General features: G+C 42.6%; 1 protein-coding gene across 1 annotated transcript in view; it reads right to left on the minus strand.

Moving 5' to 3' along the window:
* Positions 1–13779, minus strand: part of LOC115122069 (regulating synaptic membrane exocytosis protein 2-like) — a 145138-nt gene that overhangs the window by 51214 nt on the left and 80145 nt on the right. The window contains exons 20-21 of the mRNA XM_065027189.1: positions 9950–10050; positions 6344–6507 (exon numbers count right to left, since the gene is read on the minus strand). Of these exons, the coding sequence (XP_064883261.1) occupies positions 6344–6507; positions 9950–10050 (265 nt within the window). The remainder of the gene's footprint in view (positions 1–6343; positions 6508–9949; positions 10051–13779) is intronic.

The following is a 13779-nucleotide window of genomic DNA, read 5'->3' on the forward strand; positions in this document are numbered from 1 at the left end:
AGACGCCAGGCAGAGATGGAGGTGAATGAAATCTAGCCGACAATATTCTCTCTCTACTTCTCCCCTGAACTCAGCAGAGATGACTGAGCATTTATCCACGCTTCCTAGGCTGTCAGCTCCTCTCTGAATTTGTATTATTCATTAGTTTACCATCAGGTGAATTTAGGAGTTTCCTGATGCAATAGAAGACTTGTTGTAACTAGCTAAAACTATATCAGAGGAACATTTTCTCTACAAATTTAAAATCTGGAATTTTCTACTGGAATCCAGCCTTCTTGAACTTTGCCACCCTGTGTTGTTTTGCATGGTCATGGTTGGCACTGCCTACAGTCTCACTAGAGGAGGGTAAGGGTTATTAAACAGTAGAGATGTAAATTACAAGCACACCTCATAAAGCCCATTGTTTATGATAGTGAGTAGAGTCAGTGAGAGCTGCTCTGTCATGGATTACATAGAGGGTTATGTATTAGTCTCCAATAAAGCACATCGCAACCTTTGATGAAGAAGTGACTTCAATATATGCTTTTTATCTCCACTGTGGTGGTGTTGTTTAATCTACTGACACAAAATGACAACAGTGAAGTTGTGGGCTGCTCTTATACATAGTCAAATATTAATTTGAGATCAATATGATTTCTTTATTGATCCCATCGATATGATTATGTAAGCAGCATTTCTATTGCCTGGCTTCATCCTACATGCCAGACAGACAGACCTTCAACAAGGCTTTACATGGCTGCAGTTTATCTGTCCTCAGTTCAGGTGATGGTCTATGAGAGCTATAGCTTGCCTCAAGAATATACCAAAATCTCCCATCTAATGTTACGGATGGCCTTCCACCACTCCTCCTCCCCCTCCTCCTCCACCCCCTCCTCCTCCTTAGCTCATGGCTGAGTCTTGTGTCAGGGCCTGTCCACAGTGCTAGGCAGCTTGGAACACTGAGCCTCTCCAGAGACTGGAGGGACTGGTTTCAACCCCAGCTAACTGAACAAACCAACACTGTGTTCCTTCCTTGTCATGCAGATTGTTGCTGTGTCTTTCATTTTCATCTAGGCCAAGATGTTCCCTCAGCTAAAACAAGAGCTGCACAAGTATTTCTGTGTGTTCACGGGCCAACAGGATTTAGTCTGGTTGGCTCCTATCCGAGGCGCTGAGTAGCATTTTAATGCATGTTCAATGTAGGTTTGTTCTTAGATAAAAATAGCACAGCCTCTGCACATTTTTGATTTAGAATAAAATACTTCAACAAAAGCATGAAAATGCTTGAACTGAGGTTGAAAAATATGATTGAAAGGATCATTTTTTTCTCAAAACAGCTTTTCAAATGATTAATACTAATTCAAGATAACTGTAAATAACTTCAGTCACTGAACTGACAGTGACTGACAGGCACCTTGACAACCGGTTGATGAATGATGGATGTCAGATATGGTCATCTCAGGAAAGACCAACCTTGTCTTTCTCCCCTCTCCCCTCCTCAGCAGCCTCTACTGTGGGATCTAGATAATCTTGCAGAAAGAGCGGCGCTAAAACTGAGGTGATGCAGAAATAATTGGTTTCTATGGAAACCGTGCTCCTGGTCAGAGAGTTTGCGTGCGTCCTCCTCTCCTCCTATCTACATGAGCCACAGACACACAGATAGACGGCTGGGTCTCAACGTTGAGTGACTGGGGAATAAGAACAGGATATACTGAGATATGCCTTGTTTCATCATTTCTCTGTACAGCTTCCCTTGAGTTTAAGTGTAGAGTTGTTTATTAATCTTTGAGGGGGTGCAACTCTACCTTATTATTAAAGACAGATTTGTCCTTCAATGTATTAGTCTTTACTTAAACTCACAAAAATTAGCTGTTACCCAGGTAACAATAATGGATTAAATGGAGAAGAACGAGGTGTGCGTGGGAAGTGTATGAATGTGTGTGTGTGTTTGTGTGTGTGTGTGTGTGTGTGTGTGTGTGTGTGTGTGTGTGTGTGTGTGTATTTAAATGTACTAATGGAAACTAACTTCCTGGACACCACTGGCGACCATCTAGTCCTCTTAGCTTAGTTCAGGTGTGTGTGTGTGTGTGTGTGTGTGTGTGTGTGTGTGTGTGTGTGTGTGTGTGTGTGTGTGTGTGTGTGTGTGTGTGTGTGCGCATTGGTGAAAAGCGCATAACAAAAGAGCTTGTGTTGTATTATACACTTTAAATGAAATAAACATGTCCATTGATTTATCCCTATTGTCATGTGATTACATGCGTGTGGTAAAAAGGTTATCTTTATCTCCTTGCTGTAAATCATCAACACATCAACTGAACTGAGAGGAGACGTGTAACACTGATCTTGAGATCGGATTGTGAAGACTATGAACGTAATAACCGTTTCCCAGCACAAAACCCTCAAAGGGAAAACTGAAAATAATGTCTGTCATGTATGTCCCTGAGCAATCTACGGCCACTGTAGCTATTCACTATGCTTATTGAGTTATTGAAGAGGTTTGGGTTTCTATACAATGCCCTTGTATTGCCAAATGTTCATTTGTTCTATTAGAAAACTGTCCATGTAGTTCTCTAGTTAGCCTTGTTCATCTCACCTCTTATATGTCAAATTGTTAAGCCAATCGAGCAGAAAAGCCACTCAAATAGTGAACCTCTCTGTCTGTCTCTCTGTCTGTCTGTCTGGGAACATCTCTGTCTCTCTGTCTATATGTCTGTCTGGGAACCTCGCTGTCTGTCTGTCTGTCTATCTGTCTGTCTGGGAACCTCTCTGTCTCTCTATCTGTCTGTCTGTCTGTCTGGGAACCGGTCTGTCTGTCTGTCTGTCTGTCTGTCTGTCTGTCTGTCTGTCTGTCTGTCTGTCTGTCTGTCTGTCTGTCTGTCTGTCTGTGTCTGTGTCTGTCTGTCTGTCTGTCTGTCTGTCTGTCTGTCTGTCTGTCTGTGCTCCTCTCTGTCTGTCTGTCTGTCTGTCTGTCTGTCTGTCTGTCTGTCTGTCTGTCTGTCTGTCTGTCTGTCTGTCTGTCTGTCTGTCTGTCTGTCTGTCGGTCTGTCTGTCTGTCTGTCTGTCTGTCGGTCTGTCTGTGCTCCTCTCTGTCTCTCTGTCTGTCTGTCTGGGAACCTCTCCTGTATTGTGTGACAGAACTGTTCTGCCTCAGCGTCCCTGTTAAGATCTCCATAATAAGGCTGGTTGAAAGCATTACCTTGGAGCACACAATAACGGAGTAAATGAAAGGTACACAGCAGCATGAGGAAAAACACTTCATCAGAACACTGTGCTCTCCATCCATCTGCTTTTCATTCACAAGGAGACTCATTATCCAGTCCATGCTGACTGTCTTTTCATTTACAAAGAGACTCATTATCCAGTCCATGCTCTCTGATGCTGTGTCACTGGAGTACTAGTTTGAAGGGGCAACACAGGCTTTTACTGTACCTCTACCCAGAACATTACTATTACCATCAACCTCACGGGTTTTCAGTGATCGTACGATGTACTGTACAGACATTCAAAGTGATTACAAAGAGAGCAGCTGAAACAGCCAGGGTTGAAGAGAGTTGAGGTAGTTGTGGACTGGGACTGGGGTCAGGGGGTCAGGGTTGAAGAGAGTTGAGGTAGTTGTGGACTGGGTTATGGGGTCAGGGGTTCAGAGTCAGGGTCAGCTGAGTTTACAAGCACATAGAGCCAGGCGCAGGCAAGGAAAAGGACATCATACTGACCCAACACAGAGGTACAGACAGACAACAAGTGATTTAGCAACTGACTGACTACAGCCTAGTGTACCATAACTTTGAGTGGCCTGTTTGTCTGTCCACATCGGTAAAACTTTACTTAATAACCTCTTGAAGCTAGGGGGCACTATTTTTATTTTTGGAAAAATAACTGCCTATTTCTCAGGACCAGATGCTAGAATATGCATATAATTGACAGCTTAGGATAGAAAACACTCTAAAGTTTCCAAAACTGTAAAAAAATATTGTCTGTGAGTACAACAGTATAACAGTATAACTGATATTGCAGGCGACATCCTGAGAAAAATTCAATCAGGAAGTGACTCTTATTTTGAAACTCCTGTCTTTCTATGCATCCCTATTGCCCATTGAAAGGGATATCAACCAGATTCCTTTTTCTGTGGCTTCCATAAGGTGTCTACAGCCTTTAGACGTAGTTTCAGGCCTTTATTTTGAAGAATGAGCGTAAACGTCCACATTGCGTAAGTGGTCTGTTGTTGGCTCTCAGTGTGATTTTTGTGCAAAACAGATAGGTATCCATTTTTCCTCCCGGTCCTAGTGAAAAGCCAACTGTCCCGGTTGATATATTATCGAATAGATATTTGAAAAACACCTTGAGGATTGATTATAAAAAAAACGTTTATCATGTTTCTGTCGATATTATGGATATAATTTGGAATTTTTGTCTGCGTTGTCGTGACCGCTATTTCCGGTGGATTCCTAGGCATAACGCATCAAACTAACGGAGGTATTTGGATATAAAAAATATCTTTATTGAACAAAAGGAACATTTGCTGTCTAACTGGGAGTCTCGTGAGTGAAAACATCCGAAGCTCATCAAAGGTAAACGATTCATTTGATTGCTTTTCTGATTTTCGTGACCAAGTTACCTGCCGCTAGGTGTACATAATGTTTTTCTGGTATATCGATAAACTTACACACACGTTTGTATTGTTTTCGCTGTAAAGCATAATTTCTAAATCTGAGACGACAGGGTGATTAACAAAAGGCTAAACTGTGTTTCGCTATATTTCACTTGTGATTTCATGAATATTAATATTTTCTAGTAAGATTATTTGACCGTTGCACTATGCTATTTAGCGTAGTTGATGACAATTATCCCGGATCTGGGATGGGTGGTTCCAAGAGAATAAGATCTGAGCATTTAGTGTGATGTGGATTTTCAAAACCAGACTAAAAATAGTCTGTTTGTAAGAAGCTCTTAGTTCCCACTGTGAATGCAATGTAACACTGATTACATCTTATTAGACAACTAAACTAATCTGTTAGCCTGCTGCTGAGAAGAACTTGCGGGGTTCCAAATCAATTTGTTTTAATCTTGACATACTTTTACAGCCTCTTATGATGACTATCCTCCCTGTTGAAACGAAACAACTGTCATGTCTGTAATATAAAAGTATCATGTAAAACATTATGGGAACATGATAACGGCCATTCCACATAATAATGGATTGATGTTAGATTGATGTTAGATTGAGGGTAGACTGGTAAGGTTTGACCAGACTGAGGTTGGATTGAGGTTAGATTGAGGTCAGGTTAGGTTTGACCTGAGGTTGGACTGAGGTTAGATTGAGGTCAGGTTAGGTTTGACCTGAGGTTGGATTGAGGTTAGATTGAGGTCAGGTTAGGTTTGACCTGAGGTTGGGATTGAGGTTAGATTGAGGTCAGGTTAGGTTTGACCTGAGGTTGGATTGAGGTTAGATTGAGGTCAGGTTAGGTTTGACCTGAGGTTGGATTGAGGTTAGATTGAGGTCAGGTTAGGTTTGACCGGAGGTTGGATTGAGGTTAGATTGAGGTCAGACTGGTGAGCTAGTTAACTAGTTACCTGAGGTCAGTCTCTGAGAACCTCCTCCGCAGCATTTCCTCTTCCTCCATCTCCTCCTGTGACTTCTGTGTGACTACAGTGGTCCTCCTCTCACCTCCTTCCTCTTTAGCCTCCTCCTCCCCTTCCCTCTGTTTACCCTTCCCTCTATGTGTACCCCCCTCTCTCCCCCCCACCTCTCGCCCAGCTTCCTCTTCCTCCAGCACCTCCCCCAAATGTTCATCCCCTTCCCGTGATTGGTTTCTTGATTCGAAATAGATGAGGACGTGACAGAAGCGCAAACGCAGCACATGCAAAGCAGAAAGGAAATTAAAGAAAGGTATGTGAAACCAAACTGCAGAAATAAGGTCAACAATGAGACAAAATGGAACATACATAAAACAGCTAAACTAAATGAACTAAAAGCAAAAAACCTAGACATGCAGATCTGTTTCAGTTATGTTTCAACACGAGACAACCCATACAGCATACTACATGGTTTCACACCAGTAATGAGTTACCAGTTACGGGCAAACCCCAACCTGAAGCAGTAGAGTTCACATTTAGCTCTATTTTCACCTAGGCAGAGCCAAACCTGAACTCACTGGACAGTGGGAAATAGCACAATGCTAGCTGTGTATTTTCCCCTAAAGTTAAGAAACCAAGTGAAAACTCTTTTCATTGTGGAAAATTGTCTGCACTTGGCAACTTTAGTTGGAAGAAAGCTTCACGGCCTTTGGGGTTTGCCCATCCCTGGCAAGGCAGAGGTGTTGGACCAAGGGCTTCTGTCTCCCCTTGGTGTGTTGCTGCTTCCTACCTGATCTTCTGCTTTCCTCGCGGCCGTTCTGACTGGACAGACATGTAGCTCGTGCTGCTGAACCGAGAGGCACTACTGGTTCTCGACACAGCGGACACGTCGCTTACATCACTGTCCGAAGACTTGGCTGACATGTTGTCTGAACCCCGCTGACCATCCCTCCTCTGTAAAGGAGAAACACACACCACTCAGCACACAACTAAAAATAGACTTGAAAATGCGACTTTGTGGTAATTATTTTGTCCCTTGATGAGTTTTCCCCCTATATACGCTAATTGTAAAGAACATTAAGGACACCTTCCTAATTATTGAGTTGCACCTGCCCTTTAACCCTCAGAACAACCTGAGCAAATTGCAGGTCTGCTGAGCGCAAACTTGAATGTTGTGAAAATTCTGTGCAACTTCAAGCGCGCGTTTACTGTGAACTGTACCCGCTGTCTGTGAGGCTGTACCCGCTTTAAGTTAGATTTGACAGTGATCAAGTAGGCTACTATGGCTATTTGATCATAATGTAGGCCTACCAGAGTGACCTACCATTAAAAAAAAAGAGAAAATGCATCCCATAACATTTTAACATGGAAAGAGCTGTTCTATCGTTCAGCCTACAGTAGCAGCCGATGTGTGGTGTTCAATGTAGGCTACATTCCATGAGATTTTTGAAGAAGAAAAAAAACATGCAGGGATTGACAATAACTTTTATCCACTCAGACAAGGAGGTGGCTGAAAATGTTGTTGGGTTGTTTGATGCAAGAAACCACTTTGCAAAATAAAACATTATTATTCTCATACCATTACTACATAGAATCAGACAAATGATGCTACACCTCTTAGCTTATTCAAGCCTGCCTCAAAATACAACACTGACAAAAAAAAAGCTCTTTATGCTGGCTCATGTTGACACCAATGCTTCTCCTTTGGGTGGTGGACCATTCTTGATACACACAGGAAACGATTGAGCGTGGAAAAACCCCTGTGGAGGCTAGTGAGGAGATAACGGCTCATAATAATGGCTGGAACAGAGCAAATGGAATGGCATCAAACACCTGGAAACCATGTAAACCATGTGTTTGATGCATTTGATACCAGTCCACGGATTCCGATCCAGTCATTACCATGGCTCGTCCTCCCTAATTGAGGTGGCACCAACCTCCGGCGCTTCAAACTTTTTTTACCCATTCACCCTCGGAATGGCACACATACACAATCCGTGTCTCAATTATCTCAAGGCTTTAAAGTCCTTCTTTAACCTGTCTCCTCCCCTTCATCTACACTGATTAAAAGTGGATTTGACAAGTGACATTTTTCCATTTAGCAAACCCTCTTATCCAGAGCCACTATCAGGAGCGCAAGCTTTCTTACCCAACCTCTTAGCTACCTTAACCGCTAGGGTACCTGCCGCCTCATAGCTTTCACCTGGATTTACCTGGTCAGGCTATGTCATGGTGGTCATAACGTTTAGAACACTCAGTGTATGTGATGTAGATAATAAACTATTTGCCTATTGCAGGAGTTATAGTCTTGTGGGGAAGGAATTTATCAAAGTATTACTTAGAAAATTATAAGATAAAGGACAATAGAACAAATGTTTCATGTTGCCAAAATCTCTGCTTTCAATGATTTGTTGGCTTTTTGAGGAGATCCGTTCGTCCAAAAATAATTGCTGGTCGAAGAGCAACTCATTCACATTCCTTATGGTCAATGTTCAAGGAGGAGGACACAGAGAAATACTAGGTTATATAACCAAATATTGAGCGATAGTAAAGTTTTCTCCCAGTATAGAACATACTGTTAACCCATTAGTTCAGGTCTATAAAGCCAAAATGTAAGCTAATAAAAATAATTTGGCATAAACAAGAAATGGGAAAAGGACATCTTCGTTTTTTTTTTTTTGAGCAAGTTGGTGAACCAAGACTTGATGTTAAAACAAATTAAAATAATCTGCAAAGAAAGAAATATATATATTAAAAGCTTATCTGTGTCCAGAGGAGCATTACAGTTTGTAAACATGCGGTTATAGTTTGTGGCACTCCTCACAACTAACAGAGTTGACAAATGTTTCATTTTCCACCTGCTTTTTATAGAACTATAAGTGCATGCTTAGTGTATTCCAGGGCAGTAGTTATCATTCCACACACTTAAAAGGAAGACAGGACAGGATGGACATTCTTTCTCTTATAAGGCTTGGCTCGGGTCTCTTTATAAACACACTTCACTTGACTACTGTCTGTGTGACTCAGGACACAGTCACCGCTACATACCATGGATTCACAGGGTCGATATAATACCTCATGTATGTACGTATTCTTGTTCATGAAGCTTGCCAAATTGTGAATACTGCTGGAATGGGTGTTTGGATAAAAGTGGTTTACATTTTATATGATGCGGTTAACATCCTGTATGTATGATGTGGTTAACATCCTGTATGTATGATGCGGTTAACATCCTGTATGTATGATGTGGTTAACATCCTGTATGTATGATGCGGTTAACATCCTGTATGTATGATGCGGTTAACATCCTGTATGTATGATGCGGTTAACATCCTGTATGTATGATGCGGTTAACATCCTGTATGTATGATGCGGTTAACATCCTGTATGTATGATGCGGTTAACATCCTGTATGTATGATGCGGTTAACATCCTGTATGTATGATGCGGTTAACATCCTGTATGTATGATGCGGTTAACATCCTGTATGTATGATGCGGTTAACATCCTGTATGTATGATGCGGTTAACATCCTGTATGTATGATGTGGTTAACATCCTGTATGTATGATGTGGTTAACATCCTGTATGTATGATGCGGTTAACATCCTGTATGTATGATGCGGTTAATATCCTGTATGTATGATGTGGTTAACATCCTGTATGTATGATGTGGTTAACATCCTGTATGTATGATGCGGTTAACATCCTGTATGTATGATGCGGTTAACATCCTGTATGTATGATGCGGTTAACATCCTGTATGTATGAAGCGGTTAACATCCTGTATGTATGATGCGGTTAACATCCTGTATGTATGAAGCGGTTAACATCCTGTATGTATGATGTGGTTAACATCCTGTATGTATGATGCGGTTAACATCCTGTATGTATGATGCGGTTAACATCCTGTATGTATGATGCGGTTAACATCCTGTATGTATGATGCGGTTAACATCCTGTATGTATGATGCGGTTAACATCCTGTATGTATGATGCGGTTAACATCCTGTATGTATGAAGCGGTTAACATCCTGTATGTATGATGCGGTTAACATCCTGTATGTATGATGCGGTTAACATCCTGTATGTATGATGCGGTTAACATCCTGCTCGGCTTTGATTTGATTGCTGCACGGGACACATTTACTGAACATTTTACTGTGTTAGCCGTAAGTCAGTTTGTATACAAAGTGTCTACTTAATGACCATGTTATGAATAGAAAAGGAAGGAAGGGCTGATATTGGCCTTGCCTTAAGAGTGATAGTCCTGCTTCACGTGTCCTGAACATGGATGTGTTAAAGTAACTCCAAGTCAGTTTGTTGGGAGAAAAAGTGTGATGCTAACAATGTTCTACTTATGAAAGGGAAAGGAGGGCTGTGTCACTGTGTCTTGCCTTGTAGTCCTGTTCCAGTCTGGAGTCGCACCCGGCCCCCTGCTTGAACTTGTTCACCTTCAGCTTCATCTGTCTGGTCCTCTCCTCCATATCCATAGCACCTAGGGAGCAGAGTGGTCAGTGGAGGTCATACTCAGGAATAGGGAAATCCTGGTTGGAAGACTCCCAGAATCATCTGTTATCCTCCAACCAGGATTTCTGGAAAACCTGGGAATTTGGGGGAAATTCACAGATTTTTGCAACGCTACTCAGGAATAGTCTTTTGAAATGTTTTGGGGGTTCTGGTATAAAGCACTGACTGAACAAGTCGATAGTCGAGATATCGGCATTAAAAAGGTTTCTACTTTGATTAAGGAACCCCGCATTACTATGATCCAAAGACTCATTCGGGTATCATTTTCACATGACAATGTTATTGTATAAAAGTGCTGCATGCAGCATTCAGAGTTAGTTCACACAGACACCAACAGTCAGTCAGTCCATGATGTCACATAACAGACGGAAGAATGAACAGTCGGAAAACACAAACAACAACTTGTAAGAGATATTCCATTTCATAATGAAGGGGTTCACTTGGAGTTTACATGAAGGGTTTGAATGAAAGGTGTCAGTTATTCCGTGTCAAAATCTCAGACATGCTCTTTTGGGTCTGGAGCCCTAACTTTACTATACAAACTCTTAGCCATAGTTTTACTGAAATAATTATTCAGAATTTATTCTAAGCAGCCACCAACCTCCCAGAGCTCACAGAGGCTTTGGGGGCAAAACGTGACTGTCCACATGCCACACTGGGCATGTCAGGTCAGTCAGGTCTGTTAGGTCAGTCAGTCAGGTCAGTCAGTCAGTCTGTAGTGTGGGGAGTATTCAGATCAGAGGAACCCTATTTCCTAAATAGTGTTCCTATGTGGCTCCGGTCCAACAGACTAGGGAAAGGGCTAGGTGCCATTTGGGACGACCTCACTTCGTGATGTCAGGCAGACTACAGTAACTCCAGCCGTCTTACCTGCATCACCATTCTCTGGACACACTTTCATTCTCTCTACTTTAGATTTGTATGATGGCGGTGGGGAGAGGAAGCACAGGCGCATGAGAGAAAGAAAACACAAAAACAAAGAGCAAATGAATGTAGAAAGATAATAGATGAGACTAAATGAAGACCTCCATGATGGGAAATGAAAGGACAGCCTCCATGTTAGTTTTTCTGCAACATGTGAATATGATTTCCTGTCCTGTCCGTCAGCTTTGCGTGACAGTTGATGAGATATGACCTTCTGCTGTAGTTGAGCAACAACAAGCCTTGTAAAGACAATAGTACAGAATGAGATGCACTTTCTGCCATCTTGGTGGCATATCACGATTCCTAGGTTGTATTTGTACAACATGCCTCAATGAAATGTCGTCAGGGTTGAATATAGCCGAACAACAGACATGTTACAATGAACACAGTTGACATGTATGACCATGCATGCTTACATGTAAGCAAGCACACACAAACTGAGTCAAATCCATCCCCTCCCCCCCAAAAATACATCTCCAACAAGCTCAATCAGCAGGGAAGAATGGACATGAGAAAGCAGGAGTAGGCGGGATGAAGAAGAGGAGGAATGAGGAAGATGAGAAGGAGGTAAAAAGGGGAGGCATACAGAAGAAGGAGGGACAGACCTGAGCTGGTCCAACCTGGTGAGTCCGTGTCTTCTGGGGTCACATGACAAAACACAGATACAGACAGAAGACAGGAAATGGGAGTGAGAGGGCTGACACCATGGACAGGAAGTGACATCACTGTGGAGGGCCCTCTTTCACAGTGGCCGCCGCACAGGTCGGGAGGGGGTCAGAGTGGGGGGGGGGGGGCATGATGGGGAGGGGGTGGCACAAAAACGACAACAACAACAAGCACAGAGCACAACAACACAAACAAAATCATACAGCACAACAAAGAAAGATCACATTAACACAAATTGCACTAATGGACAGCCAAGGAGAAAAGTGAAGAGAAGAGTGCAAGGCAGGCCGGGAGCGGCTGGACTAAAAGACCTGTAGTGTTATTGAAAAACAAAGAGGGGGAAAGGTGAGCTGCTGTGTACTGTCCAGAGGAAAGAGAGCTGAAACAGTCAAGTAGACGTTAAGGATGGGAGGAAGAGCGTTGGAGCTGACAAAGCAGACAGAAACCCTAAAAGACTTGAGGTAGAAGAGAGGCGGTGGGGGAGCCACTTGAGTCAAGGACTAATAGTCTACTGTGGAGAGACGGACAGACAGACAGACAGCCTGGAACTTAAAAACAACCAAAAGCAGGCAGAGAGGCGGCAGTAGGTACAAAACAGAAAGCTCCCAAACAAAAGAGTCAAATAAATTGACGTAAGTACCACATCAACTTTTCTTTCTTTCTTTCTTTCTTTCTTTCTTTCTTTCTTTCTTTCAGAAACCTTGTTGTTGTGATTGAGGCTGAGGTACAGAGAGAGTAGGCCCACCCATACCCCTGGGAATGAACAGGTTACACAACAGAGAGAGCTGGGATCGACTAGCAGCCACTCTCTTCTCCAGAGCCTCTGTTTGCCTCCAATTAACAGCCATCTCCCCCTACTCCAGTACATAATCCCACTCCTATTCCTCCACTGAGTTTTGGGAGGAAAACAGAATGTGCTGAGGTTTTGATGAGCTGTGCTTTCATCAGCCTTTCATTAATCACCCCCTGCCGTGTGCAAATCATCTTGCATAATGAGAGAGAGAGAGAGAGAGAGATAGAGAGAGAGATACACTTACTGTATGTTAAGCATGTCATTGTATTGAATTTTCATGGGATTTTGGAAGATACAGTAAGACCCTATTGTAGGCTAAAAGAGATCAAAATAAGCAAAGGAACAAACTGTGGCTTCACACAGGCATAGTGATTCTGCTAACTATGCCAGGGCACGCTGTGGTGGGGGTGGTTAGCGCACAGACTCTCTTCACTGAAGTGACACTGTCCAGTGACACTGCCCACCTACCCCCCTACTGTTCCTCTTGCCCCCTTCTTGTATGCTTCCATGTTGAAGGCTTTGATGTACACCCACTGGGAGACCAGCTGCAGCTATACGAGTTGTTGTCGGCATCCCAAATGGCACCCTAATTCCTACGTTTGTGCACTACTTTTGAAGTAGTGTACTATGTAGGGAATAGGGTGCCATGTGGGACAGAGCCGATGTGTAAGGCTAGGTGACGACACTGATTATTGGCCTTAATGTGTAACGCACTGTTGTCAACATCTGCATTTAGGTCAATTCCGTCTTCATGAAGTTGAATAATTAAGAGAGGCATGAATAAAACAACACTGTGAGACATCTGCCTTATTCAGCTTTGATCTGATCACACCACCGTGCCAACTCAACTCAACTCACATCATTGTCAAGTCAAGAGATACGCGCTGTGGCTGAACAAAGCGAGCAGGCAATTTTTGGCTCGTCATCAACAGCATGGTATAAGTTGTAGGTCAATGCTTGTCATCAACAGCATGCTACAACAGCATGGTACAACAGCATGGTAAAAGTCCTAGGTGAACTCATCAATGGCGTACCTTACACAACAGAAATAAACTCTTTAAAGAATCCTCTATCTAGTAAAATGCATTAGTTGACGCACACCCAAACATTTTGGCGAGGCGCTGACTAACAGAACAGTAAGATTATGTAAAGAATATAGATAGTGATCAAATCATCAACCTTGTTTTGTTCGTCTTGAGTCATATTGTCCAAACACTGACCAGTGGTTGTTGAAAGGGGTCAAAGAGTCATCACCTGACAGCATGAGCATACTGACCCACAGAGTTGAGTTGTACAATACCTCTGACAGTATGA

Source organism: Oncorhynchus nerka, linkage group LG14, assembly GCF_034236695.1.
Source record: "Oncorhynchus nerka isolate Pitt River linkage group LG14, Oner_Uvic_2.0, whole genome shotgun sequence".
Taxonomy (NCBI): domain Eukaryota; kingdom Metazoa; phylum Chordata; class Actinopteri; order Salmoniformes; family Salmonidae; genus Oncorhynchus; species Oncorhynchus nerka.